We start from the raw sequence: 26909 nt of genomic DNA on the forward strand, positions 1-26909 counted from the left end.
CTTGTAGTTACTGTTTGAATAAAAAAACCAGATTTTTGTTACAATCTACTAAATGTGGTTAATCCTAGCACTTAGGAAGCTAAGGTGCAGGAGGCCATCTTGGAATACATAGCAAGGCTCTGTCCCCAGAAAGCGAAACCTAAAACAGTGTACAGCCTCCTGTTATTCTGAGACAAGTAGGTTGGTATGGAGAACTCTCACTGTAGTGCAGACCCCCTCGTGAACCTCTTCTCTAGTGATGGCAGCTTATCTGTACACTGGGCTGTACTGTAAGTTGTGCTAATGGATCCACGGTCCAGTGCTCTGAGCAAGCATAGAAACGATCTGGAACAATGCCAAGCAGCCTTGTGTCCTGACAGCCAGTGTATTACGTCAGAGATTGGCTTGTGAACCTGCCAGTGTAGCTCACATTGATTTTTTCAGCTTTGACTTGAAATAGCGTTTGCCCCTTTTCTGTTGCATGTTTCTCAGATGAAATATTTCCCATTTGCTGTTTAGTTGTTTTCATATGCCTAGTATTTGAGAAATGCTTTAAGTAAATCAAAATTCTTTCATGCTGATTTTTTTTTTCAGCAAATGTGTTAATTTTGCATGCTTACAGACTAAGAATATTGCATTTGAAGTTTAGTTGGTGAGGCTAGGGAAGTATATTTGAAAGAATTAAGCTTATTTTAGAGGGAAAAAAGTTTTTAAATATAGTTTTAAATGTTCTTACCTAAGTGATCTGAAAAGAAGATTGTAAAGTACTTGCTTTGGGGTTTGGGGATTGAACCCATAAACCTGGCAAGTGCAGTGAGTGGATCTGGCCCAGCTCTCCTCCTTGTATTTGGAGGCCTTTCACTCAGTTGCTCAGGTCAGCCCTTACACCCAGAGTGGGCCTCAAATGTGTGATCTTCCTGCCTCAGCCTCCCAAATAGCTTTTTTCTCAATTTTTGGCTTAATTTGAACTTTCTGGCCTTTTCAAAGTAACTATTAAATGTGCATATTTCAAATTTAAACTTTCCTGAGTGGTTTGTATAAGTCAAAGCAGAGTCAGATAGTTACTTGGCATGGGAGATGGCGTGGCCAGAAACATGGTTTTCCTTGGCAAGGCTGACTCACTGCACTCTGGATGTGCTGACCCCTGCAGTTTCACCAAAAAGCATGAAACTTGACTACATAATTTGTGGTAGTGGGGAACTATGTTCATGTTCTGCCCTGTAGAATATAAGTATCATTTAAGAGAGCAGACATGTTTTGTGTTACTATGCATGTTGCATTATCTCCTTCCAAGTTTGTATAATTGCATGTGAGTTCTACTTATCCCTTTAACCTTTCTCCTTTTCCTTAGAAACTGTAGAAAGCGCTCAGAGTTGTCAGTTTCTTGATGACAGAATCCTTCAGTGCATAAAGCAGAATGCTGACAAGATTAAATCTGTTGTGTTGAACACTTCCACGCTTCTCAAAGAGTTGCTGTCTTGGAAGGTTCTGAGCACAGAAGACTACACAACATGTTTTTCTAGCAAAAATTTTGTTCATGAAGCAGTGGACTATGTTATCGGTCACTTGATTCAAGAAAAGAACAGAGTAAAGACACGGATATTTCTGCATGTTTTGAGTGAGCTTAAAGAGTTAGACCCCAAGTTAGCTCCCTGGATCCAGAGACTGAATAGCTTTGGTATGTACTTTTAAATTCTAGAGTGGGGGTATTCAAAAGGAAGGGCAAATACAAGCCTCTGAATCCTTTTTACTTTGCTGTTCTATTATTTGCAATGTCTTAAAGGCATGACTATGTTTTTGTGTGGCTAAAGATATTCTCTGTCTCCCTCCCTACACAGGTGCTTTTTAGGCTGCTCTAGGATAGATTATAATTAGGTTACACTATAGATAAGTTATAAGACACTTCCAAAAGATGAAGGCACAGGGAAGGTCAGTACCTAACTGTGCTGAGCTACCTGTCTGTGTGTAAACTAAGCAGAAGTAGCTGTACGATTGTGCTGTCTGATGTCAGTGCAGTGTTTGTGCTAAGAAAAAAAACCAGAAAATCTAGACTCCATGGATAACTGTTTAAAAGCACCAGTCCGTGAGGCTAGTTGTGAAGTACCCAGGGCATTGTACTTGGCTATTACGAATGGCAGGATTATACAACTACTTTTGTTCTGTTCTAATTTTGCTGATTTGACTCGGAGAAGGAAAGATTAAGAAAACTTCTTGCATGCAAGCTCTGTGTCGAAGGACTGCAAGGACTGGAGATGCCATGGTTGTAACACTAGGTGAGGGTGGGTGTCCTTGGCACTTATGAGGCTGTATTGTAATGATGACTAGAATGGCAGCTGGCCTGGCACAATGTGTTTCTCACTTAGCAACTGTTGGTAAAAACTAGGAAGGAAATCCACAGAAAAGGGAACAGCTCCTTTCCAGTCAGTCCAGGGTTGTGGGGACTGATGACATAAGAAGGCAGTAAGCTTGGCAGAGTTAGAGAGCTAAACACCTGTGTCTGCATAGGTCTTCATTGGTTTTTGGTCCTAGAAAATTACTCTTAAATGATAAGATGAGCAAATTAAAAAGTTATTGCTTAGGTTTTTTGCCGTAGAAGATGGACTTGAGGTGGAGAAGAAGGCTTATTGAGTTGTGCTCCAGGGACTGGAAGACCCAGCACTGTCTGTAGTAGTCAGCACTATTTGACGCTTGTATTCCTCACTAGCAGGAGGATGGCTTAGCTCCTTTTTTTTTTTTTTTTCTTTTTTCGGAGCTGGGGACTGAACCCAGGGCCTTGCACTTGCTAGGCAAGCGCTCTACCACTGAGCTAAATCCCCAACCCCGCTTAGCTCCTTTTGATGTAATTCACGTTCATTCTGAAGTATGCTTGTGCACTGTCTAGATATAAAATGAGTCTAAGCTTTTATTCTAACCTAAATTAAAGCACATTTATTTAATAAAGGAAATAATTTTCAATTCATGGGATTTTGCTTCCTTCTCACAAAATATGTTTAATTTAGAAGCCAGTGTATTTGATCAGTATAAAAGAGAGGGAGAAAGAAACAGATTTGCAAGAGAGAGAAAATTAACATTAGAAACTCATCACTGTTTGCTTACATTCCTTTTGGAGCACACAATGTGGCCAGGACCAGCTAAGGAACATCAGTGCATCTCTTCATTGGCAGGTCTTGTTAAAGATACAAATTTCTGTACCATGTGACTTCTACAGCTAAGTATTTTGTTTGGAGGAATCAGTCATTCAGGATTGATCTCTTGCTGACTTGACACCTACCGTGCCTGTGAGGCATCATGGGAAGGCAAATCAATTTTGATTAGCACTTTGGAGGCTGTGAGTAGGGAGTAAAGCTCCCTGTTATGCCATGGGGCATCTGGGGTTGCCCCAGTCTGGGAAGATAAGAAACAACTCTTGTGGGGCTGGGGATTTAGCTCAGTGGTAGAGCGCTTACCTAGGAAGCGCAAGGCCCTGGGTTCGGTCCCCAGCTCTGAAAAAAAGAACAAAAAAAAAAAAAAAAGAAACAACTCTTGTAGGTATTTGAGGAGGAGTCTGTCTAGCATAGTTCTTTCAAGGCATTTGGAGAGATTTATGTATTACTGATGTTTTGCTGGTATGGAAAGCATATCGGGAAACATAAAATCTTGACAATTCAATCAGAAACAAAAGTCAAGAGTTAGTGGAAAATAATATTAAGTTTTTAAGGGAATTTAGTGTCATTTTCATAATAGAACCATTAGAATTATTATAATTGTTAACTCAGTGTTTAATCTTGTTTGTGAAATGCATTGTTTTTGACTAATCTATTTAAATATTTTCACTGAACATATACACAGACTGTACACAGAATCATTTCCAAAGCCGTGATGGATTTTGCTGCAGTAAATACTGTGGCCCTTGTGATTTATGCTTTGCTCTGTTGCAGGCTTAGATGCCACAGGACCCTTTTTTACTCGCTATGGAGCATCTCTCAAAGAGCTTGATTTTAACATTGTGACTTTCCTTTGGAGTGAGAAATATGGCCATAAACTAGGTTCTATAGAAGGAAAGCAACTTGATTACTTCTGTGAGCCAGCATCAGTAATGGAAGCACGCTGCTTAATATGGCTGCTGGAAGAGCACAGGGACAAGTTCCCCGCCTTGCACAGTGCTTTAGACGAGTTCTTTGATATAATGGGTATGTGAAGCAAATTTAATTGTGTAGTATATCTAATATTACACGTCAGGACAAAACAGTAAGGAACCTAGCATATTTCAGCCTATATACACATGAACAGCCTCCCAGGCCTCCTCAGGCTTCTTCCCAAGGCCTTCATTAATCCTTCAGCTTCATTGCTGTTTCATTTCATTGTGCCAGCATTGAGTTACAGAGTTACAGGGGTTTGGGAGGGCGGTAGTAGAACATGGGAATTGTTGGCATCAGGCATCTCTGTATTACCACCTCCTTGCCTAAATGGCACTGAGAATACTGACTTGGATTGAAGCTGTGTGCTTTTCTGGATTGACTTCACATTAGTCAGTTATTTTGCCCTTGACCTGTAAACTGCATTGTCAGGGCACAGGCATGCTGACAGTCCCAGGGTGGTTTCATAGGCTTCAGTGTGTGATAAGAAAGTCCAGGTGATTGAGTCACCTCACAGGACCTCTTGTTCTTCCTGCAGACAGCCGATGCACTGTGCTAAGGAAGCAAGACAGTGATGAAATGCCGGTAAGTCCTTGAGTCCTTGGTGGCTTTTTTGTTAGATGAGGAAAAGCCAGGCCAGAGCTTCCCTGCTTCCTAGGTCACAGACTAACCTGAAACACAAGCCTGACTGTGGGAGGGACTGGAAATGTAGTTCAGTGGCTAGGGGTACCTAGAATGCATGAAGCCCTGAGTTGCATCCTTAGTAGTGTATAACTGCACATGGCGGCACAGGCCTTTAATTTCACCGCTCAGGAAGTAGAGACAGGACCAGATGTTCAAGAATATCCTTAGCTACATAGTGAGTTCAGCTCGACTTAAGGCTACAGGAGACCTGTTAACAAATGTTCATTTTAGAAAGAGGCAGATGCTTTGTTCTCGAAGGAGCTCTTGTTGGTTTAACTGAGATGCTGCAAAACTGAACTGCCTTTCCTCATGGACTGTGGCTCTTTTCATGCTCTCCAGCAGGCTAGGAACTCTTCCTTGACAGTGAGAGAAACAGGCATCTTTGCCAGTGTTAAGGATCATCTGTCCTTGAAACATGTCTTAAACTTCTGTAGTTGATGCGTCTTGCCAAATGTGAGAAAGCAGTGAGCAAACCTTGTGAGAAGGCGAGTCTTTCATTCACTGTTCTGTCCAGTGTATGGCCACGAACAGGAGGTCTGACTTACTTATTAGTGAAAGGAGTGTCGGTAAAATGCTACCATGCACCCCAGAATTACCTAAAAGTCTGATTCGTTATTGAAATAGCATAAGCCCTGTTGAAGTGGAGGCTGAACTGTTAGAGCAGTGTTATTGTAGTTGTACTGAGTAGTGTTGTTCGGCTCCTCCTGGGACCTGGAGGGCTGTGCTCACTGTGTGACTGCTAGACACTGTATATTTAATGTATGACTGTCAAGGAAAATGAATGGGATTTTTGTTACAATTTATGATTCTACTATATGAGGACTCATTGATGTTCTTTTTCATTTTTTTAGTTTGGTTGTATCAAGGTAAAAAACAAAGGCAAGAAAAAGAAGCCAAAAGATTCAAAGGTAAGAGTACCTTCTGCCGTGACTCTCCAGTCTCTGCCACTGTCTTGGATGCTAGTGAGAAGGAAGCAGCTCTGGGAACATTTGAAGCATCTTGTAAATTGACCTTAGACTTTAAAGATACTTAGCTACTCTTAAAATCTTCATTGCTCTTTACTTTTCTAGATTCTTCTGCATGAACACATGCAAGGCCTCATGAAGGGACAGTTGGCAGGAAGGCTGTGAGCCAGGCAGTCTGGGTCTCTGTCTTGGCTCTTCAGCACCTGTAACAGCCAGGTGCAGCTGGTTCCCTGAAACTTGCTGGTCGGCAATCCCCGTCCCCAGGTGGGGGTGCCCCAGGCTTAGTGAGACACCGGGCTGATGAAGATACCTGATAAAGCCTATGCCCTGTCACACATGCACACATATGTGCCAGGGCACCTGCGAAAACCCATACAATGCATACACCAATGGAGTCCATGCACATACAGTTAGTAATTATATCACTTCACTGAATTTTATGAACAAGTATGAAGGTCTTTGGCTTTTTGTGTTCAGAACTTCTTTGACAGTTATTTCTGTTAAGATGTTTGTCAAAACATTTGTTTGTCAGAAGTGATAAATCCAGTCATCTTAATGATGTTAGGATTGCTAGGATCTCGTCCTTCTTTTCACTTTAACTCCAAGCGCAGGAGACAGAAGAGCATTATTTTAAATGATGAGGGGAGATCTTTGTGGCTCTAGCATGGGAGGGAAGGGCCTGGGGGAGAAGGAAAGCAAGAGTGAGCAAGCAGTGGACGTTTCCACACAGCTCAACTTTGTGTCTTTGACGAAAAAGAGAGTTTGTTTACATTAAGTTACAGTCGCATTTACATTTTTGGAAATATTGGAAACTACCCAAAGTTTTAATTTCAATCTATTTCTAGCTGTTAAAATTTATAATACTGGGGTTGGGGATTTAGCTCAGGTCCTGGGTTTGGTCCCCAGCTCCGAAAAAAAGAAAAAAAAATTTATAATACTGTATTCTATTTATGATAAACGTGGAGTAGGCTTTTCAGTGTTGACAGTCGGCATGTATGTGTTTATGTAAATTCTCACTAATTCTAATGGTCAGTTTTTTCTTCCATGCAGTTTTAGAGTCGAATACTGTTACTTTTTTTTTTTTTTTTTTTTTTTTTTTTGGTTCTTTTTTTCGGAGCTGGGGACCGAACCCAGGGCCTTGCGCTTCCTAGGTAAGCGCTCTACCACTGAGCTAAATCCCCAGCCCCGAATACTGTTACTTTTAAGGTAGACTATTTTTGTCATTTATGGTAGAATCTCATCATTTTTAGGGTAAAATATTCTTGTTTTGCTTTCTTTTAAATCAGCCGATGTTAGTGGGATCTGGAACAGCATCAGTAACACCAAGTAGTGAGACTGTCACTCCAGAAGACCATAAGTAAGTATAGGTTAGCTTTGCCTCATTGTCACTCAGATATCTGTGTTAAAGGTCATGCCAGGTTACCACAGGCTTGTTTCCCTCTTCTTCTCTTCTCCTCCCCTCCCCTTCATCCATTATGATAGTCCATCTTGAGTTAATGCCATGGCTATAGGAATTATAACCTTAAGAATTCATTTCAGCTGTGTTAAAGTCACAGGAATGGGGGAAGGAGAAACTAAAATAACGAGACAGATAAAACCAGATATGTGATATGAATGTGTGAAATTGTCACACTGAAATTCATTATTTTGCGTAATTAATGGGACTCAGTTTATAAAGTTCTTTCTGTGTGAATAAGCATGAAGACTTTTTTAAGTAAGGGAAATTCTTCTAGTTTGGGCTGTGCAAGACAAGATGCCTTGAAATGCAGCACTTAAAACTGTAGAAATCTGAGGTGGAGGGATGGGTCAGAGGTGAAGAATGCTTGCTGTTTTTTGCAGAGGACTTGGATTTGATTCCCAGAACCTACATGGTAGCTCACAGCCATCCATGCTCCAGTTGTGATGGATCTGAAGCCCTCTTCTCACTGCTGAGAGTGCTAGGCACACATGGTACCATACATATGCTGGCAAAACATTAATATATGCAAGTAAAACATTAAAATCTAGTTAATTAAAGAACAGGAAACTAGGAATTTATCAAAACAACATACCCCAAATTAAATAGCTAGAAAGTAAAGGAGTATTACTTACAGTTCAAAGCCTGAAGTCTGATGTCACAGAGGCCATGTGCTTCCTGGTGCATGCATGATGGCACCATCTTCCTGTGTTCACACATGTTGGAGAGTCTAGTAGCTCCATATATACTTCTCCAGAATTAGCACAGCCACAGCTCCTGTTCTCAGATGCGTGCCTTCATGTGTCCCTGACCGCCTCCAAGGACCCTCTTTCTAATCCAGACTGGCGATTGCATCTTAACCTAAGACAGTGCTGGCAGCTGTCACTCACAAACATTCAGATCATAACGCAGTCCTTACTGAAACTGACGTGTGTGTCTCTATTCTGGGACTTGGACATAGAAGTCATTTACTAATCCACTCATCTTCAGAGGATAGGCAGTGTTTCCGTGGAGTGACATGCCCACGATGAAAAGCTGGCAAATAGCAGGCCAGCATTTAAACCGTACGTTCTGCTTTTGAAGCACACACTCAGACTGTTTTGTCCTTTTAGAGTGTTAAAATCTAAACCAGCATCTAAGCCCAAAGGCCCCCTCAAAGAAAGAAGAGAGCATGCCCAGGAGAAAGAGAGCACATGCTGGCAAGAGTGGAAATCATACAGAAGCCAGAAGTTTAGAAGCAGACAGGCAGATCACAGAGACGGTGCTGCAGAAGTGTCTGCATCCCCCTGGAGTGGCGGTTCCACTGCACGCAGGCTTCGCGCCAGCATGCTCGTACTTCCTGGACCAAGCGCTGGGCAGCTTTATTAAAGATGCTATTCATCAACAGTCACTGTGTTTTAGGAAGGACATTCTATAACTTTCAAACTCCTTTCTGGGATGGCCTGCCAAATCAGAAAGCCATGTAATACCTCACGAAGTAAGCTGGACATGGTAGTGTTAGCTCTCGGCAGGCTGAGGCAGAAGATGAAGCTAACAACATAATGAAATAAGTTCAAAGCCATCCAGAGCTACGCAGTTAGACTCTGTCTTAAACACACATGCAAAACAGTGCTCGTTAGGTGCTCCAGATGAGGAAAGGCTCGTAGGATTCCTCCTGACTCAGGCCTAGAGATGAAAGGACAACAGAACCATGAACCTGAAAATGACCCACTGCTGTTTGACGATGGCCATCCTTTGTGTGTTTGTTATATTTTTGAGATAAGGTTTCTCTGTGTAGTGTTGGTTGTCCTGGAACTCCATGTACACAGACTGGAGGATGACTATCTTGATATCTCTGCAAAAGGCACATTGCCTGACATCAGGCAAAACTAATTTTGTGGGTCCAGGACCCAATAGACCTCAGGTTTTAAGGGGGCTTAAGTTTATGCAGGTGGTTTAAAGGGAAAGGAAGGCATGAAAATCGATGTTTTTCCATGCCAAGGAAGCTGTACCAAGGTGTCTACACTTACCAGTATCCTTGTTCACTCAGAACTGTCAAGGGAAGGTGGTTTTCCTCCACACCCATCCAGCATTGGAGACATTCTGTTAATGACATGAGTTCTTTGCCCATAAAACAGTAGAACTATTGTACTAATAGTATGACTTTAAGACTTTTTAAAGCTGGCCAGAAGAGGTGGCACACACTTTTAGTCCCAATTCTTGGGAGAAAAGTAGGCAGACTCTGAGAATATCCTGATTTACAAAGACAGCCAGAGCTACACAGAGAAACCAACTTGAAAAACGATAATATAATTAAATAACAGGTATTTAAAAGCCTTGTTAAAACCATGTTAGCTTATACCTAAACAGTGCTTAGGAGACTAAGGCAGGATTGCCAAAAATTTGAAATCAGTCTGGGCTGCAGAGTAAGATCCTGTCTCAAGAGTAAGAAGTCTGTCATAACATACTATAAGCAAACTGTCCATACGTCTTGGCTTCCAGTCCTGTGGGCGCTCTGCTCTCTCAAGCCTCTTCTACATTTGTTTTGGTTGCTGGTTCCTTTTCCCTCGGGTCCTCTGTTCTTCACAGGAGCCTTTTTAGGCTCAGGTTCTGGGCCCTGGAAGAGCTGATAAGGAAAAGCTGGGACAGTCCTCTGTGGCTGGTCCTTACCTTGGCCCTGTCTCTTTGAGGACCCCTTTGCAGCCTGTCTTGAGCCCAGAGGTGATCACTGCAGTATGTAGGCCTGAATTCTTATAAGTACTGTTTGGTCTGAATTGGTTCTGGTATCTCCTGTTCTTCATGCTGCTGCTACACGAGTTTTAAAGAGATGTTTTTATTAATAGCTTATGTTAACCTTTAAATGATTAGTGGTTATAATTTTAAATCTGCATTTGTCTCTAACTCTTCAATAAGTTATAATGAATGCAATGTTGATTTTTGTTTGTTTTTCGAGACAGGGTATTTCTCCTTAGTTTTGGCTATCCTGAAACTTGATGTCCATACTTGAATAGCTTTAAACTCCCAGCCATCCCCCTGCTTCCACCTCTTGAGTGCTAGGATTAAAAGCATGTACTACCACGCCTGGCCTTGATTTTTATCTTTTAAATATTGAAAAAAAATTGTGCTCTTAGGAAATAGAAGTGTTTATTAAGAATGTGAACTACAGGGTTTCTTGACTGTAACCATTGGGTGTTTTAAGTTTTATGCATTTTATTTACTGTGTCAGTGTTTTGCCAACCTATATGTCTGTGTACTACTGGTGCCTGTAGCAGTCATAAGAGGCTGCCAGATCCCCAAGACCTGGAGTTATGGATGGTTGTAAACCTGGGTCTTCTGCAGCATCAACAAGTGCTCTGAACCACTGAGCCAGCTCTCCAGCCTGTTAATTTTAGCTTTTCTGTATTCTCTGGCGGTAAATTTTTGTAGTCCAAAACTGAGATTATTAATTTTATTTTGATTATTTAATTTTATTTTTTATAGTTTCTTTGATAATCCTGTCCTCTAGTGCTTTCATGTGCAACTAAATATTCCTTCCCAGAAGTTGATATACAGAATTGTTTTTAACCCAGCAGGCGCAATTCAGATTCTGCAGGACCATTTGCAGTGCCTGACCACCTTCGGCAAGATGTGGAAGAGTTCGAAGCTCTTTACGACCAGCACAGCAGCGAGTATGTTGTCCGAAATAAGAAGCTGTGGGATATTAACCCCAAACAGAAATGTTCAACTCTGTATGAGTAAGTAGCCTAGTTCCTATAGCTCACTTGGGAGCCTACCAAGCAGACATCAAAGATGTCTGGTTTGTGTTTCTTATATTTATTAAAATGTATACTGTTTCACTCACAATGTCTGGGAGAAATGTTCAGAACTTTTGCTGTGTATTTCACAAAGTTTATTGAAGGTTTTTTGTTACTAAATTTGGAGTACAGATCATAATTGGTTTTCAGTTTGAGCTGCTGCTACTGATACTTTGAACCAGGCTTTCTTTCACCCATGGTTTGGGGTTTTTGAGACAGCATTCCATTGCATAACTTAGCAGGCACTGACCTTGCAACACTCTTGACTTGGGCTCCAAGAAACCAGGATTTCAAGTGATGGTGCCCCTCTACCAGTCAGCCATAGCATAGTCTTGTAGTCATGAATTCCAAGTACTTGATTAGCAAAGAACACTATCACTAATATTTGTTGTCCTTGTATTGATGGGTTGTCTGACACCTCACAACAGCAGTGACAAGTTATGTGACTTAGGCAAGTGTTGCCTTTTTATTGAAAAAAGGAACCCTGTATATTCTGACAACTTCAGCTCTGATTCTGATTATTCAGCTAGAGTGAGAAAATTGGGAGCGCTGTACCACAGCTTTTGTGTTGGTCATGAAAAAAAGGAATGTGCTTTTCTTAAGTAACTTTAGATACGAAGTACTTAAGGATTTAAAATATGAGTGTTGTGATGGTTTGTATTATGTTTGGCCCACAGAGTGGTACTATTAGGAGTTATAGCCTTGGAGTAGTTGTGGCCTTTTGGGTGTGGGCTTTAATTCCCTAGTCCTAGCTGTCTAGAAGTCAGTATTCTACTAGCAGCCTTTAGATGAAGATGTAGAACTCTCAGCTCCTCCTGCACCATCCCTGCCTGGATGCTGCCATGTTCCCACCTAGATGATAATTGACTGAACCTCTGAACCTGTGAGCCAGCCCCAGTGAAATGTTGCCATTATAAGATTTGCCTTGGTCACAGTGTCTACTCACAGCAGTAAACCCTAAGACAAATGTAAACTTCATAGTCAACTGCGAGTGATGTGAATAACTAACCTGGTGAATAGCTCACAGAATTCGTAAGTTTACAAATACCTGGCCATTTTGAGCTGCACATTAAGTTTTATGGTACTTGATTCTTTAAGGAAAGATATCACAGAATAAAACCTAGTGGAAATTAATGCAAAAGCTAACTTCTGAAACCCCCATCATTTATGCACAGTATCACCTTTTCCTTATTTTCACCTCATTCTGTCATTCCTGAGAGACTAGTCAGTCTAGGTCTCACTTTATGAGATATTGATCAACTTTCTTATGAGAACTCTTGAGTGGCAGTTTAGAAATAACTACAAAGTTAGTCTGGGATGGAAGGGTGAGGGCCTTTGAAGGCCCCTGCCTGTCCTCTCCCTAGTGCTGGCATCAGCTGCAGTTGCGTCCTGTAAATCCATCTGCCACACTGCAGATTAACAAATGTTGCACACATGGGCAGCAGATGTTGGTAGCTCTGGTATAATTAGCTTTATCAGTATTACTTTTTACACTACCATATATAGTGTGCTCAGTTCTTAGCCTCTGGTTAAATAAAGAAATATTTGTTTTATTTTACAGTCTTAAGACTTTGAAGGGGTCATAATGGGAGATCAGAAAACTTCCAAATTCAGCAAAAATGGAAATGGGCATAAGACTGTGGTCTCTTGTTCTTAGCTTCTTTTATCTCCTAAGTAGCCATACTAACTGATCCTAGACTCTTAAACACTAAGGTATGAAGAAATCCTGCTTTGTCTTTGAATCCAACGTATACACTTCCTCAGGATACTTTTCAGGACCTAAGAAACCTGAAGTGCATTTGTGTCACATTTCAAATAGTCGTAGCGTAGGATGGTACTGTTTCTTTTTGCTAGGAGCTCTTAAGTTAAATACTGTCTTCTTTCAGCTGTGACATGTCCACTGCTGCTTAAAGACATTTTTTCCTAAACATTTTACCAAACGTTGAACAGAGAGCTGGGAACATAGCTCAGTTGGTAAAACGTCTGCCAGGTGTGCACAAGATTCTAGATCCTATGTTAAGCTCTCCAGGCAGGTGAAGTTTTGATTGTTGAAGCACTGAGTTCAGTCAGCCCTGTGTTTCTTCTGGTTTGTATTGTTGGGAGAGTTTGATATCAGAAGTAAAATACTTGCCTTGAGAGGAGAAAACCAAAACAAGTACTTTCTTGTAACCCAATGTAAACATATTTTTCCAAGTTACTTCTCTCAGTTGCTGGAAGAGCACGGCCCCTTGGATATGAGTGATAGGATGTTCTCTGAGGAATATGAGTTCTTCCCTGAAGAAACTCGCCAGATACTGGAGAAGGCAGGAGGGCTGAAGTCGTTCCTCCTGGGCTGTCCTCGATTTGTTGTGATTGACAACTGCATTGCATTGAAAAAAGTTGCCTCAAGACTCAAGAAAAAAAGAAAGAAGAAAAACATTAAAACTAAAGTTGAAGAAATTTCAAAAACAGGAGAATATTTACGAGTTAAACTTCCACTAAATCCAACTGCTAGGGAATTTCAGCCAGATGTAAAGTCTGAAGCAGCAGCTGAGGATGTGACGTCCATACCAGGACCTGCTGACTCTTCAGCACCAGCTGCTGAGGATCTGAAGCCCCAGCTGGACTCTGATAGCTCTTCTGGGTCAGCTTCAGAGGACAGCAGACTGGAAGTTGTCTCTCCTGACTTGCCTACACCACTCTGTGAGGATGCTTCTCCTTCCCCCACACCAGCTCCTGAAGATGCCAAACCAACTTACTGGACTCAGTCACACCTGGTCACAGGATTCTGCACATACCTTCCTTTTCAAGGATTTGGCATCGCCCAGTCTCGGCCAGCGTACATTAACATGGTACCAAGCCTGTCCCAGTTCACTAGCATTTACACGCCTTTGGCCAACATTTCTTCTGAGTATCCAATGCCAAGATCCATGCCAGTGGTACCATCTTTTGTAGCCAGCGAGAGAGCAGACGGAAATGCCGCTGCATACTTTGAGAGTCATCGTCTGAACACTGAGAACGCCTCTGATGACCACACTGCCTCTGAAACACAGATCCTGGAGGGTCCTTTGGGAATGTGCGTAAAGTCCCAGAGCAGCACAGCTGATGCCCGGACAGCTCTGAGTGAGCCTGAAGGAAACAGCAGACACAGTGGGAGCTCTGACAGCCTGTGGGAAGCTTCTCTAGAAAACGTCAGTGGAATAACAGATGTTCCACCAGCTCCGTCGGTTGCCATACAGGTAAGGCTTGAAAGAGAAAAGGATATTTTAAAAACTTACTATTCTTTTGTGTGCATGATGTGTGTGCTGGCAAAGGTACACATGTGCACATCATACGTGAACTTTAAAGGACGACTTTAAGGAGTTATTCCCTCCTACTGTGCTTTTACTGAGACATCTCAATGGCCTGAAAAAGGATGGTGCAAGAGCTAAATTTGCCTTTTCAGTGCCATTATTTTTACTAAAAGAAGTAGTTGGCTTCATAGTGGTTGTAAAAACTTCTCCACCTGTAAATAAAAACGCCTCTGTAAGCATCACAAGTACCTGTGTTGTCAGGAGGACGTTGGATGAGGTGATAAACAATAGTCTGTATCCCCTACCACAGTCTATACTGCTAAGAAATAAGGTAACAGAGTTAGCAGTGGAGCCAAAACATCATTTCTGTGTTTAATAAGGAAAAGATAGGAGTCCTATGGCTGCTTCACAGGAGGTACATGCACTTCCAACCACAGTGGCTCCGTTGGTGGCTTCATTGGCTGATGCAGCATTCACAGCAAAGTCAGAAGAGAGGGCTCCCATCTGAGCTGACTGCCCCATAGAACATTGCATGTGCTGCCTGCTGCTCCCCAGAAAATGAAGAGACCGTGAAAGTGGGGCTCAGTTAGAGAGTACTTGCTTAGCATGTACAAAGCTCTGGGTTCCAGGCAAGTCATTGAATAAGTAACAGGGACATAAGGTAAAGGGAAGAAGTTGGACTATATATACACGCATGCCCAGGTTCTGTAAAACCAGGGGGTGGGAAAGAGAGTTGTAAAAGACAGCCAGATGGAGAGAAATGAGTAGTTTCTGTAAGTGCTTTCCTAATAAATAAGCATGCAAACACGTCAGGGTTCTCTGTAGTTGGCCTTTTGGTGTGAGTTCCTGAAAATCCTTATTCAATTTGGCTTCCCTTAAATCTTCTGCTTTCTAGCAAACTTTGAAAAAAGAATGTTACGACTAGTATTGAATGTAAAACATGGTAAAATGTAAAACAAACAATGTTAAATGCTAGTATTAAGTTTGGTTATATTCATAGTATTTTCTGAATGAAATTTTTATATAAAGATATAATCTAAATAGAAAAAAATCCTTAGAAAAATTATGGGCATGTTTTAAACTATTACAAAGTGGATTGCTTTAACTAGTGTTATTGTGGTTGGTTGAGTTGTAAGCAATTGTTTCACTCCATAGGTGTCCAGGAGCTTGATACATCAGGAAGTCAATACTGAGCCATATGCACCTTTTGAAAGACAACAGGTAAGTCACAAGTACATTAAATTGTTTATATACATCAGTTTTATTGACATATTTGAATTGGACCCAGCTATTCCCAAAATGAAGTAGGCTTTATTTAGACTTCAACAAAAAACTTTTTTTGTGCTGAAGAGATGGCTCAGAGAGTCTGCTCTTCCAGAGGTCTTGAGTTCAAATCCTAGCAACCACACGGTGGCTCACAACTATCTGTAATGGGATCTGCTGCCCACTTCTGGTGTGTCTGAGGACAGCAACAGTGTACTTATTATTTTTTTAATATTTATTTATTACGTATACATCATACAGCTTTCTGCCTGCACATATGCCTGCAGGCCGGAAGAGGGCTCCAGATCCCATTACAGATGGTTGTGAGCCACCATGTGGTTGCTGGGAATTGAACTCAGGACCTCTGGAAGAGCAGACAGTGCTCTTAACCTCTGAGCCATCTCTTCAGCCCAACAGTGTACTTAGATATAATAAATAAATAAGTAAATCTTTAAACAAAAATTCTTTTTTGTTGACATTTGAGGAGGAGACAAAGTTAATTCTAAGAATACTGTCTTTGTTTTAACTTACAAGATGATCATATATTAATTCATAAATCAGGTTATTATATGAATAACATCAGAAGATAGGAGTGGCTATATCTCAGCATGCTAACAATGTTCTTTGACAGTAAAAGCCGTTATCTTGTTTAAAGATGAAACATTACCACTAGTGTTTATTATTGTTCTAGAACTATTAACTAATAAAATTTAGGAACAAGAAAGAAAAGGGGTATAAGTATCATTATTTACAGAAATTAAGGCCAGAATAATTGAAAGGTAATTGCATAGAAGATAAATATTTTCCATACACTAAGATCAACTTATTAAGAGACAGTATTCTATTCTTTTTTTTTTTTTTTTTGTTCTTTTTTTTGTTCTTTTTTTCGGAGCTGGGGACCGAACCCAGGGCCTTGCGCTTCCTAGGCAAGCGCTCTACCACTGAGCTAAATCCCCAACCCCGACAGTATTCTATTCTTAATGGCAAAAATTGGTATCAGACAGCAAAACTGCTATTGAGAGCCTTGATGAAGAGACATGCCCATGTGCTTTGTTGGATAGTGTGACAATGAAAAGATTGATTCCCCCCCCCCCTTTTTTTTTTTTTTTTTTTTTTGGTTAATTCAGAACAGCTTTACTATACTTGTGAATCTAAGTAGAATTTAATAGTTCTCTGTTGTAATACCACAAATTACCTCAAAATCGGTTGGCTTTAAGTAGCAAAGAAAAAACAAAACTGTTGTCAGTTCCTCTTGGTCAACAACCAGGGAACAGGTTAGGAATTCTGGTTTTGAGAGAGTAAATATTCTTATCAAAGGAAGGTTTTACATATCCATAAGAAAAAAATAGGAATTGATGAGACCATATAAGCTCCAGTAAAAGCGGTGCTGGTGGTTTTTAGTCATTCACTAATGGGTCCCACACGCATGGCGTTGAAAGAAGAAACAGGAGGCTTTCTGGGGTGCAGTATGGAGTCACCTGTACTCTAATGGATGGACGCTTCAGTGTGTGTAACAGCCCAAAAGCAGAGACAGTTCTGACACCCACATCTTTGGCTACGATGTGCTGTGCCATGCATTGTAATTCTGTGCTGTTCTTTAACATTGACGCAGCTGTAGTAGACACAAGTGTGTTGCCCATGCAGTCTGAACAAGACCGTCATAGTTTCCATAAATTATATTAAAGAGCCATTAATTTCTTTTCAGTACACCTTACTAGGGATTATGAGAAAGAAACTGAAAATCATCTACCATTGTTGCACCTATGCTAAATTTTTTTGTTTCTTGTTTTTTTTGTTTGTTTTAGTTTTTGGTTTTTTTGTTTGTTTGTTAAACAAGGTCTTCTTGGCTGGCCTAGAACTCAATAGATAGATTCAAGGCCTCTGCCTCCTTAGTGCTATGATTTAAGGTGTATATTTTTAGGTAAAACCTTACTTGATCATTTATATACAGTTATACGATACCTTTTAAAAGATGGGAGTCTTGTTTTAAAGCCTCTGAAATTTGCACTCTTCTGTTTGTTCCTGTTAGAGAACTACATCATGTTTGCTTACTTTTTTGCAAGAGTAGGTGAAAAATTCTTTGATTTCTTAATTGTTGAACATCTAGACTGTGTCTGCTATATAGACAGTGCTGCAGTGAGCGGTTCTCTGTTTAACACGACATATCCTGGGTAGCTGAGCTCTTACTAGGTTCCTTCGTTGTACTTAGCTCTACATCAGGTAGGCTCTGTTGTTTAGTAAGTCATTGTTGAAACTTGAGTCAGCCTTGGGAATATTGACAAGGGCTGTGTTAAAGTAGTTCTTAGTTTCTAGGCTTTGATACAAGTCGGGGTGGTTGGTTGTTTTTTAGCTGTTGAGATTTGCGTTGAGTCTTAGGCCTACAGTTTTCTCCCAGGACTTTGAGAAGTTGCTTCACACCTTTCACACTTGTTTTCTGACCTATAAAAGGTAAAAATGCATACTTCTTATAAAAATGTAGTGAAATTTAAATATAATAGCGTATAATAGCATAAAGCTACCATTTAATGTCCCAGCTATCTCTGCTGGTGACTTGGGATGTAGAAGTTATCTATAATATCATATTTGTTGTGATTCTTTTGCCAAATTGAGAATAAAAACAGGTAACTGGAGTGTTTACCAGTGACGCTTGCTGGTGTGTCGCAGTAGGCTTGAAGGTTCGTTTATGTTAAAGTCTCCGTCTGCACAGACAGGAGTTAAAGCCCTCCCGCCAAAGCTCTCTGCTCTGTCTGCTGTGCTTCTGGTAATTAATTCACAGTGCTTTGATACAATGCATAATTTCAGTTACTGAGTTCCCTGCCTTTTTAGTTGCAAAGTGCTGAGGTGGGGAAGGGGCAGGAAGTTGTTCAAGATGGCTACGGGTTGGTTCCTGTGGGATTGTCCTGCAGCATGACTTCTGCAGGAGGACTCTCTGACCAGGAGGCTTCCATGCCTCACAGTGCCTTCTTCAGATGACTATGTGATTCAGCAATTCTAGCTGAATGAGAGCTTTGAAAAAGCCTTACATAGTAAGTGATACTTATTGTTTGTCAACATTTCATAGAACAGTACCAACCACATCTTCTTTTTCTGATTGTTTTGATTTTAAGATAATCCATGGTAGATAACAAAAAGTAGTTTATTAGGTATTAATTTGTTGGTTTTTTTTTTTTTTAAGATTTATTTATTTTTTGTATGTGAACACACTGTAGCTGTCTTCAGACACACCAGAAGAGGGCATCGGATCCCATTACAGATGGTTGTGAGCCACCATGTGGTTGCTGGGAATTGAACTCAGACCCTCTGGAAGAGCAGTCAGTGCTCTTAACCGCTGAGCCATCTCTCCAGCCCCCTTGGTTTTTTTTTTTAATTACCAACAACTTGCTTGACATTTGCTAATGTCAACACTTAATGTGTTTAACTTGTCTTTAAAATATATGTATATGCAACCTTTAAAACCTAACAATAGTCCCTAATGTTAATATAGAAAATAACATTCAAATTAAACTTTGATCTGCTATTATGCTCTTAGGAAACAAACTTTCAGAACTAATTAGTGTTTAGATTGAAAAGTTAAATTACAGGTTGGCCCTGGGGTCATGAGAGCGGGAGGGCTGGCTCTGCCCCTTGCTGGCTGCAGCATTGGGTCAGCTAAGCAGAGCAGTGCTGGGGAGCTTGCCCTGCTGGTGTGGGTATGAGAGCTGCTAGGCTGACAAGCTCAGCTACCATCCAGGCCCAGATCCAGAGCTTTGAGCTGGCTCACCTCAACATCTACCCCACCTATGAACTGCTGGAGTAATGAAGGAGCCAGCCCTGCAGATCCAAAAATGCAGGATCTCCAAGACAGGGCAGCAGCAGGGTATCTGAGAGGAGTCCTGGTGAGAGTGGAACAGAAGCCAGAGGCCTTGAGTGACCAATGGCACAGTGTAAAGCTCTGGCACCCTGTGGTTTCCAGGCAAATCCTTCCTAGAGAGCCTTTTTTTTTCCCTTTCCTGGGGAAGGTTGCAAGGGCAGAGGGAGGGTACAAAGGGACAGGAAGATGAATGGGATGGGGATGCATGAGGCAAAACTTACAAATCAATAAAAAGTTAAAGGGAAGGTTTATTACAAATTTTAGTAGTAAAATAATAGTTCAAAGAAGAGCTGGTGCTGCATTTCCCGTATAAATTTTCCTTTTCCTGTTATTCTCCTTTGAGACAGTTTGGAACAGATCCTAAATTCTCAGTAGTTGTTCATTGGTGCTCTTGTGGTTCACTCTTAGGGGGACCTTTCCCAGAAGGAGAAGGAGTGCCACCTGCTCAGAGAGCAGCTTCAGGTGGCCTGTGAGGAGTGTGAGCAGATGGAACTCAGGAGCTCACAGGAGACCAGGGACCTGGAGGAGAAGCTGCAAAGGCACGCGGAGGAGAACAAGGTAAGCCTGCCTGAGCTTCCTTGATCGGCTGCGGTGAGTGTGCTTGTCAGCTTCACGCTGCGGTATGAACTGCTCCAGTGCCCACACAAGGGTTTCTTTCTTAATATCCGCTTTCGCTTTTCTCTGCAGCATACCCTAGTGGCAGTGTTGCTTGAAGTGATGTAGAACTTTTACCAACTGCTTTGAGAAAAGGACTGTAAATCTGGAATTCAATTTATCTTTAATTCACTTGTCTGGTTAACTAAAACTCTTCTGTGTTTAATTCTAAGTTTAATTCCTGTCTGCGTTGCGAGGCACTGTCAGGAGAGGTTGCAGATGTGAGCCCTGGAGTCACCCTTGGTTCTACTCCAGTAACTCTGTCAGACCTCTTCTAACAGAGTGGGCACTTGGGTTACTTAATTTCACTGAACTTTAGTTTGCTTCTCTGGAAGATTTGGGGTAAAACTCTGTGGTAAACAGTGAGGGTTACTAAGTATTGGCTCTGCTTCTGTCTGCCTTCTTCTTCCCGAGGAAATGTCAGAAGACTTCGTGGAGCCTGTACTGCATTGACGTCCTGGAGTATCTAGTTTAAATTCTGTTAGTTACATATAGTGAAGTACCAGTCGGCAGAAAACCAGGTTGCTTTAGTGGCAAGGAGATGACAGGTGTGAGGAAAATCATGCTCCTTTTTAAAGAAATGACTGCTTCCTATTCATAAAGGGAATAGAAATACCCTTTTAAGAAGGAAAAAAAAATGGTTTGAGAAGTCTGGAGTAACATCTGGGGTAATACATTAAGTCGTAGGAAATTAGCTTAATGTGACCTTAATTGGAAACTTATTTATTGAAATTGGAGTATATTTGGGAGAAAGGATATGGTTTATAAAGAAAAGTTCGTGGCAGCACTCCTAGGCCTGTTCACAGAGATCAGACTAGGGACAGTCTGCTCAGCTCTCTGTCTGGGAAAAATACCAGCTTTAAAAAAAAAGTTAAAGCCTGTTTAGCATATGATACATGGAATAAACCACTTGAGTAAATAACTAGAATAAACCACTTGAGAGGTTTAATAAAGTGATACAAATGTGTTATTACTTCAGGAAAATTTGAACATCCATGTGGCCTCCTGTTTGAGTTACGGGTAGATTTGGGGACATAGTACTTGATGTGTCATTTGATGAGTGATGTTTGTGATAGAGGCTTCACTGGCTTCACAACCTGGTAGTCAGACTTACAGTACTGTGTCCTATATAGTCCATTAAGCCTGATGTCTGTACAGATGGTCTACAATGGGATACGACGTAGCTAAGAGGAAGACTGACAGAGCAGCGGCTCTGACTGCTGTTCTCTAGCTCCCATTCCCTTGAGGCTTCAGGCTTTGAGGGGGGTCTTACTGTGTAATCTAGGTTGGACTCTGAGTCTAGGTGCTTTTGCCTCATTCCTGGTGGGAGCATAGGCAGGCAGCCCATACCAGGTTCTTCCAGCACCTTTTTCTTTTATGTGCAGTTTGGATCTGGAGTTAAGATTGTACTCAAGCACATGGTGAGTCCAATTATTCCATCCCTCAAACAACAGGTTTGTTCAGGTACTTTGTACCCTCCTAAATTCTGAATCTGATCTTCTTTGGTTGAGTCTACACGGGAGTAGGTGGGAATGATCATTTCCTTTCATGAAGCTGCCAGGTGGTGATTAAAAGCAGCATATGAGCTCAGGTCATATTTTCTCTGTGAGCATTGTGCAAACGCACACATAGTTATAATTCTTTATGCTTTTGTTAACTGATTTCCTATAGGCAGTTTTGCCAAGTAGGTTCTCATGCTATTACATAACCATCCCACTTTCAAAAAGCCAGATCACAGGTGAGATTATTGGCCCAAAGTATAAACGGAGGTGGCCTGGCTTCCAGTGGCACAGCAAGCAGATTTACATTGATACTGGAAATAAAAATAACCATGTAGAATGTAGGAGCTTATAAGTATGGTAGGCATGGGGCCATCTAAGTCACAGAAATGATGTGACATGTTTGGAATTGGCAAGATTCTATGAGAAGGGAAAATGTGGACAAGACCAACCTAAGGGGACACCACAGAACTTCTGTTCTGCTCCTGCCATGTTGTAAGAGAGAGCCCATGTGTCACATCCATCCAGACTGTTCTCTGAAGTGGGTGGGACTCAGGCTTGCAGGAAGTAGACTAGTTAGCAGTACCATGGCTAAAAGCATGGAAACCCACCCTGGGTGTCTAAGGCATAAGAACAGAGGGAGATGGCCTCTTGGGTCTGTATCATTTTTTACTTTAATGCCATTACTTCCTATTGTATTTGAGCAGTTTAATGTAGGGTGCACCATTCATTTGAGTGAGAAAGCCTGTGTTTTTGTAACTGAATCCTTGTTCTCAGTGTGTTCTGAACCTAAGCAGGAACAGGATCGGGACCTCAAGTAAGAATTAGGCAGTTAGTCTTTCTCTAGCAAATAGGAGTACAGAATTTTATTAAGCATTAGTTGGTAGTTGTGGAATTTGAGACCGGACACTATTTAACATTTCCATGTTCACATATTTCAAAAACCAGCCTCTCATAAGGAACTGAGGAATAGGTCTGGGAGTGGCACTGACCCTCACCCTGCAGGAGAAGCAAACCAGCATTGCCTCCAGAGTTTCTCTGCCACACTACCTGAAATTCAGGCAGGTACTCAGTCCAGATTCCTTTAATGGCCAGCCACAGGTACCTCATTTATATTTCTAGAAGCAAACAAAAACTGCTGGATTTGTTAGGTAAAATGTGTGCAGATTACTTGTAGGTGGGGATCTATGTAGGCTGAAGCCCTAAGTGTCAGTCCAATGGGTACACAAACTTCTTCCAAGTACCTTCCTGTAGGGAGTGCTTTTGGTCCAGTGTGGTTGCAGTGTGTTTACTGTCCTGGGGCTGGAAGTGGTAGTGTGCCTGCCCCAGGGTGCCAGCTCCCTGGACTTGAGGTGCTGCATATACTAAGATACTGTTCTTTTTTTCCCTAGAAAGTATTGCCATGGTTATTCAAATATTTTCTAAAATGCTTTTAGATTTCAAAGACGGAATTAGACTGGTTCCTCCAAGATTTGGACAGAGAGATTAAAAAGTGGCATCAAGAGAAAAAAGAAATCCAAGAAAGGTTAAAAGCCCTGAAGAAAAAAATTAAAAAGGTTATCAATACCAGTGACATGTAAGTAACAGCTAAAGGATGGATGACATTATTTTAATACCCTGGGGTTTCTGATTCTTTTCATTCCTTCTTTGTATTTAATTTCATAAGTAAAGACCTTTGTAGGGGCTGGAGAGATGACTCAGTGGTTAAGAGCATTGGATGCTCCTCCAGAGGACCCAAATTCAATTCCCAGTAGCCACATGGCAATTCACAACTGTCTGTAATCCAGCTTCAAGCAGTTTGACACCTTCACACTCCAGGCAAAACAACGGTGCATGTAAAATAAGAGTAAATAAATCATTTTTTAAAAGATACTATTTGGGGTTGGGGATTTAGCTCAATGGTAGAGCACTTGCCTAGCAAGCACAAGGCCCTGGGTTCAGTCCCCAGCTCCGAAAAAAAAAAAAGATACTATTTTCACAGTGGTTTTATATCATTTCAAAAACATTCATTGGAAAGTTCTCTTGCCTAGAACTTTGTCTGAGCTGGCATGTTTTCAGATAAATTACATAAAAGTGAGTGCAGCCTAAAACAAAGGCAAGAAAGAACCAGCTGCTGTTCAGATGAGCATCAGTGTGAGCTTGAACTTGCTCCTTCTTACACTGAAGGGTAAGTGTGTGCAAAGCTCTATCCAGCAGGAAGGTTCAGGGGAATGATTTTATCCTTTCTTTTTAATCCTAAATCTTCAGATTATTAGCATTTGGTCGTATGATATGCAGGGTTTGTTAATAACTGCAGGTCTTGGGCATAATTGTCACAGAGGCTATATCTGAGGCAGTATCAGTTAGAGGATTGCCCATTGCCCACATCAGAGTGACCTGTGTCCATGTCTGTGAGGAATTGTCTTGGTTGGTGACTGCCTTCCCACTCTACTCTGAGTCGCACCATCCCTAAGTGAACAGACCAGGACTGGGTAAGGAGTATAGCTCAGTGTGAACCAGACATGTGGTAAGCTGGAGAGTTAGGCAACAAACAGTTTTACGTGGTATCTCTCTGCTCATGCTTGAGGCCCTGCCTTGAATTCCCTCTGTCATAGACTCCTACCTAGAAGTGAGAGCTGACATACCTAAGTTTGACTTGGTAATGACGTATATCTCAATGTCTTAGTCACCGTTGTATTGCTGTGAAAAGACCATGACCACAGCAACTCTTATGAAAGAAAGCATTTACCTGGTCCGTGCATTCTGTTTCCGAGGCTTAGTCCATTATCAGCATGGAGGGGAGCATGGGGAGGTAGGTGCTTAGAGCGATAGCTGAGAGCTGCATCCTGACCCGTGGGTAGAAAAAGAGACATCTGGGCCTGGCATGAGCTTCAAAACCTCAAAGCCCACCCACCCCCAGTGGTTCCTTCAACATGGCCACACCTACTCAAACAAGGCCACGCCTCCTAACCCTTGTGATTCTTTCAAATAGTTCCACTATCTGGTGACCATATAATCAAATATATGAGTCTATGGGGGCCATTCTTACTCAAACCTCCATACACAGCAATAGAAACCAAACTAGAACAAGGCCAAGACTCTGTGACCCATTCATTCTTAAACTCCTGCTGTTCAACATAGTTCCATACAATCCCTTAGATTAGTTTCCGCTGCTGAGCCTTGCACCAAGCTCAGGGACTTAACAACTGCTGTGTTTGCTCAAGGTCTAGCAATCTGGACCGTGAACCTGGCTGGACCATGCTTCTGTTCTTGCCAGTAGCCCTATCTATAACTGTCAACTAAAGATTGACTGTGTGTGACAGCAGCACCACAATGGTGTCGTTTGATTACTTTCAGAGTTATTCCATTGGTACATCATGCTCATGGAGACAATAAGTAAAACTGGCACGAAGGGGGTAGTCTGAGTTCACAGGGTTCTTTTGTTGACATGGGTGCAGTTTACTGTGTGAAGTTGTCCTGAAAAAACCTGAGAGGTAATGAGTGTTTGTGACTGCTTTTACAGGTCTGCACAGAAGAATGATGGATTAGATAAAGAATGTGAATCACAGCCGGACCAGTCCCTTGGAATCAGGCAACCAAGCTTTAATTCTTTTTTTTTTTTTTTTAAAGAGATTTATTTATTATATATAAGTACACTGTAGCTGTCCTCAGACAAACCAGAAGGGGGCAACAGATCTCATTACAGATGGTTGTGAGCCACCATGTGGTTGCTGGGATTTGAACTCAGGACCTCTGGAAGAGCAGTCAGTGCTCTTAACCACTGAGCCATCTCTCCAGCCCAGCTTTAATTATTCTTAATTAGTCTGGTCTCACAAGACTTTTAAGTACATTGTTCTTTATCTGCTTCTCCTAATTACTTCTTAAGGCTTGGATATGTATATATTTCAGGTTTCTACTTTTATTTCCCATTGTCAGTATAAAAATGCCTAGACTTATCACTATCATTTCTCCTTTTTGTTGTTGTTGTTGTTTTATTTGTTTTGTTTAACTAGGGTCTCAACTGTGTAGTCCTGGCTGTCCTAGAACTCAGTTTGTAGACTAGGCTGGCTTTGAACAGATAGATCTGCCTGCCTTTCAAGTTCTGGGATTATTAGCATATACCATCATGCCTGGTCCCCCCCCAACTAACTTGAAACTAAAAATGTGCTTGAAGCACTCTTCTGAGCTGGGCGTGTAACAGTGCTTTTCTGGTATGAGGAGCTTGGCTTGGTTCCATCTCCATCAGTAGAAAATGACTTTACTGCCACTTGAGACTCTAGTCTCAGCATGGAGTCATAGTGTGTTGCTCTGTTATTGCAAGTTTGTTGAATAGGTTTCATTGTGAACTTGTAGGGCTTTCTTGTAATCCTTACTAATGGATACTGTGTTGCTCTGTGCAGAGCTAGGTCTCAGAGATCAGCACTTATATTTTGCTTTGCTCCTTTAATGCCATCTGCAAACTCTGTTCGCTCCCCTCATCTCTGTGCCTTTCATAGTGTGTGTCCATGATGGAGCTGGCAGACACAGTAAGCAGACATTCTAGACTTATAGACACCTCTGCAGTGTTTTCTTTTGTGCAGGTTGTAGACTTTAGCTTTTATGCACAGAGGTCATGACACCAGAGAGGGACTGTGGGAGAGCTTACAGGTTCCAGAGGAAAATGTATTTAAAATGAAAACAAAAGCAGAGAGATAATGGGAGGGGTGGGCCACCTGGAAAAGGTCAGAAGCCAGGGAGGAACACAGGAGTAAGACAGAACACCGTGTTCTCATTGCTGTAGTGTAACTCAGGCTTCTGTACGGTGGTTTTAGACATGTGGCCATGAACATCGTTAGGCAGGTCACCATCTCCTTTTCTTGTGTCTTATAATGGAATTTCAGCGTTTGAGAACAGTTGCACTCCAAAAGAATCGCACTCACCGTTAACTGCTGCTCTCCATCGACACACACGTTCACATGCATAGACACTCAGTCACACAAACTGGTGTTGTGCCCTCATGTGCACTTACTCCAGAGACGGCCTTTGATTCCTTATCTTGCTTTGATCACTCGAGAGTGCAGAGAGCTCAGTGAGTGGGAAGTGAGGCAGGAAGTTAGTCTCGGAAGCCTGATGTGATTTCAAAGCTGACCTGGCACATGACATCCTTGTGATCTCGATGGCTGGATTTGTTTTCAAGCTTTTTTCTTTATTCTTCACAGCAGTGCACTCACAGATGAGAAGGCAAAAGTAGAGGAGTCTGTCAGGAAAGGGAAGGAGCTCTATGAAGAGAGTCAGCAGAGAGCTGTGGCTGCAGAGGTGAGTCCAGGACGCTTGGCAAGCAGCAGAGGCAGGGGCTTTGCTTCGTTTTTCTTTGTGTTAGAATAATGCTGTTCACAGAACTAGGGCGGTCAGAAGTAGGCTGTCCTCTAGAATCTCATTTC

At 41.7% G+C, this 26909-nt stretch overlaps 1 protein-coding gene and 1 non-coding gene across 51 annotated transcripts in view; both read left to right on the forward strand.

Annotated features, from left to right (window-relative positions):
- Ttc3 (tetratricopeptide repeat domain 3) overlaps window positions 1–26909 on the forward strand; it is a 99685-nt gene that overhangs the window by 59036 nt on the left and 13740 nt on the right. For 23 of the 50 annotated variants that reach the window (XM_087576533.1, XM_087576539.1, XM_087576553.1 and 20 more), the window contains 12 exon segments: window positions 1331–1657; window positions 3897–4148; window positions 4633–4679; window positions 5630–5686; window positions 7030–7100; window positions 10748–10912; window positions 13167–14190; window positions 15400–15465; window positions 19766–19915; window positions 22947–23086; window positions 25013–25081; window positions 26688–26784. In XM_087576533.1, coding sequence (XP_087432659.1) covers window positions 1331–1657; window positions 3897–4148; window positions 4633–4679; window positions 5630–5686; window positions 7030–7100; window positions 10748–10912; window positions 13167–14190; window positions 15400–15465; window positions 19766–19915; window positions 22947–23086; window positions 25013–25081; window positions 26688–26784 — 2465 coding nt within the window. 50 annotated transcript variants of the gene reach the window in all.
- LOC120095762 (U1 spliceosomal RNA) lies at window positions 1037–1200 on the forward strand. Its single transcript, XR_015633765.1, has one exon. It is a non-coding gene; the product is annotated as a U1 spliceosomal RNA (small nuclear RNA).

Source organism: Rattus norvegicus, chromosome 11 (genome assembly GCF_021556685.1).
Source record: "Rattus norvegicus strain SHRSP/BbbUtx chromosome 11, alternate assembly SHRSP_T2T, whole genome shotgun sequence".
NCBI classification, from domain to species: domain Eukaryota; kingdom Metazoa; phylum Chordata; class Mammalia; order Rodentia; family Muridae; genus Rattus; species Rattus norvegicus.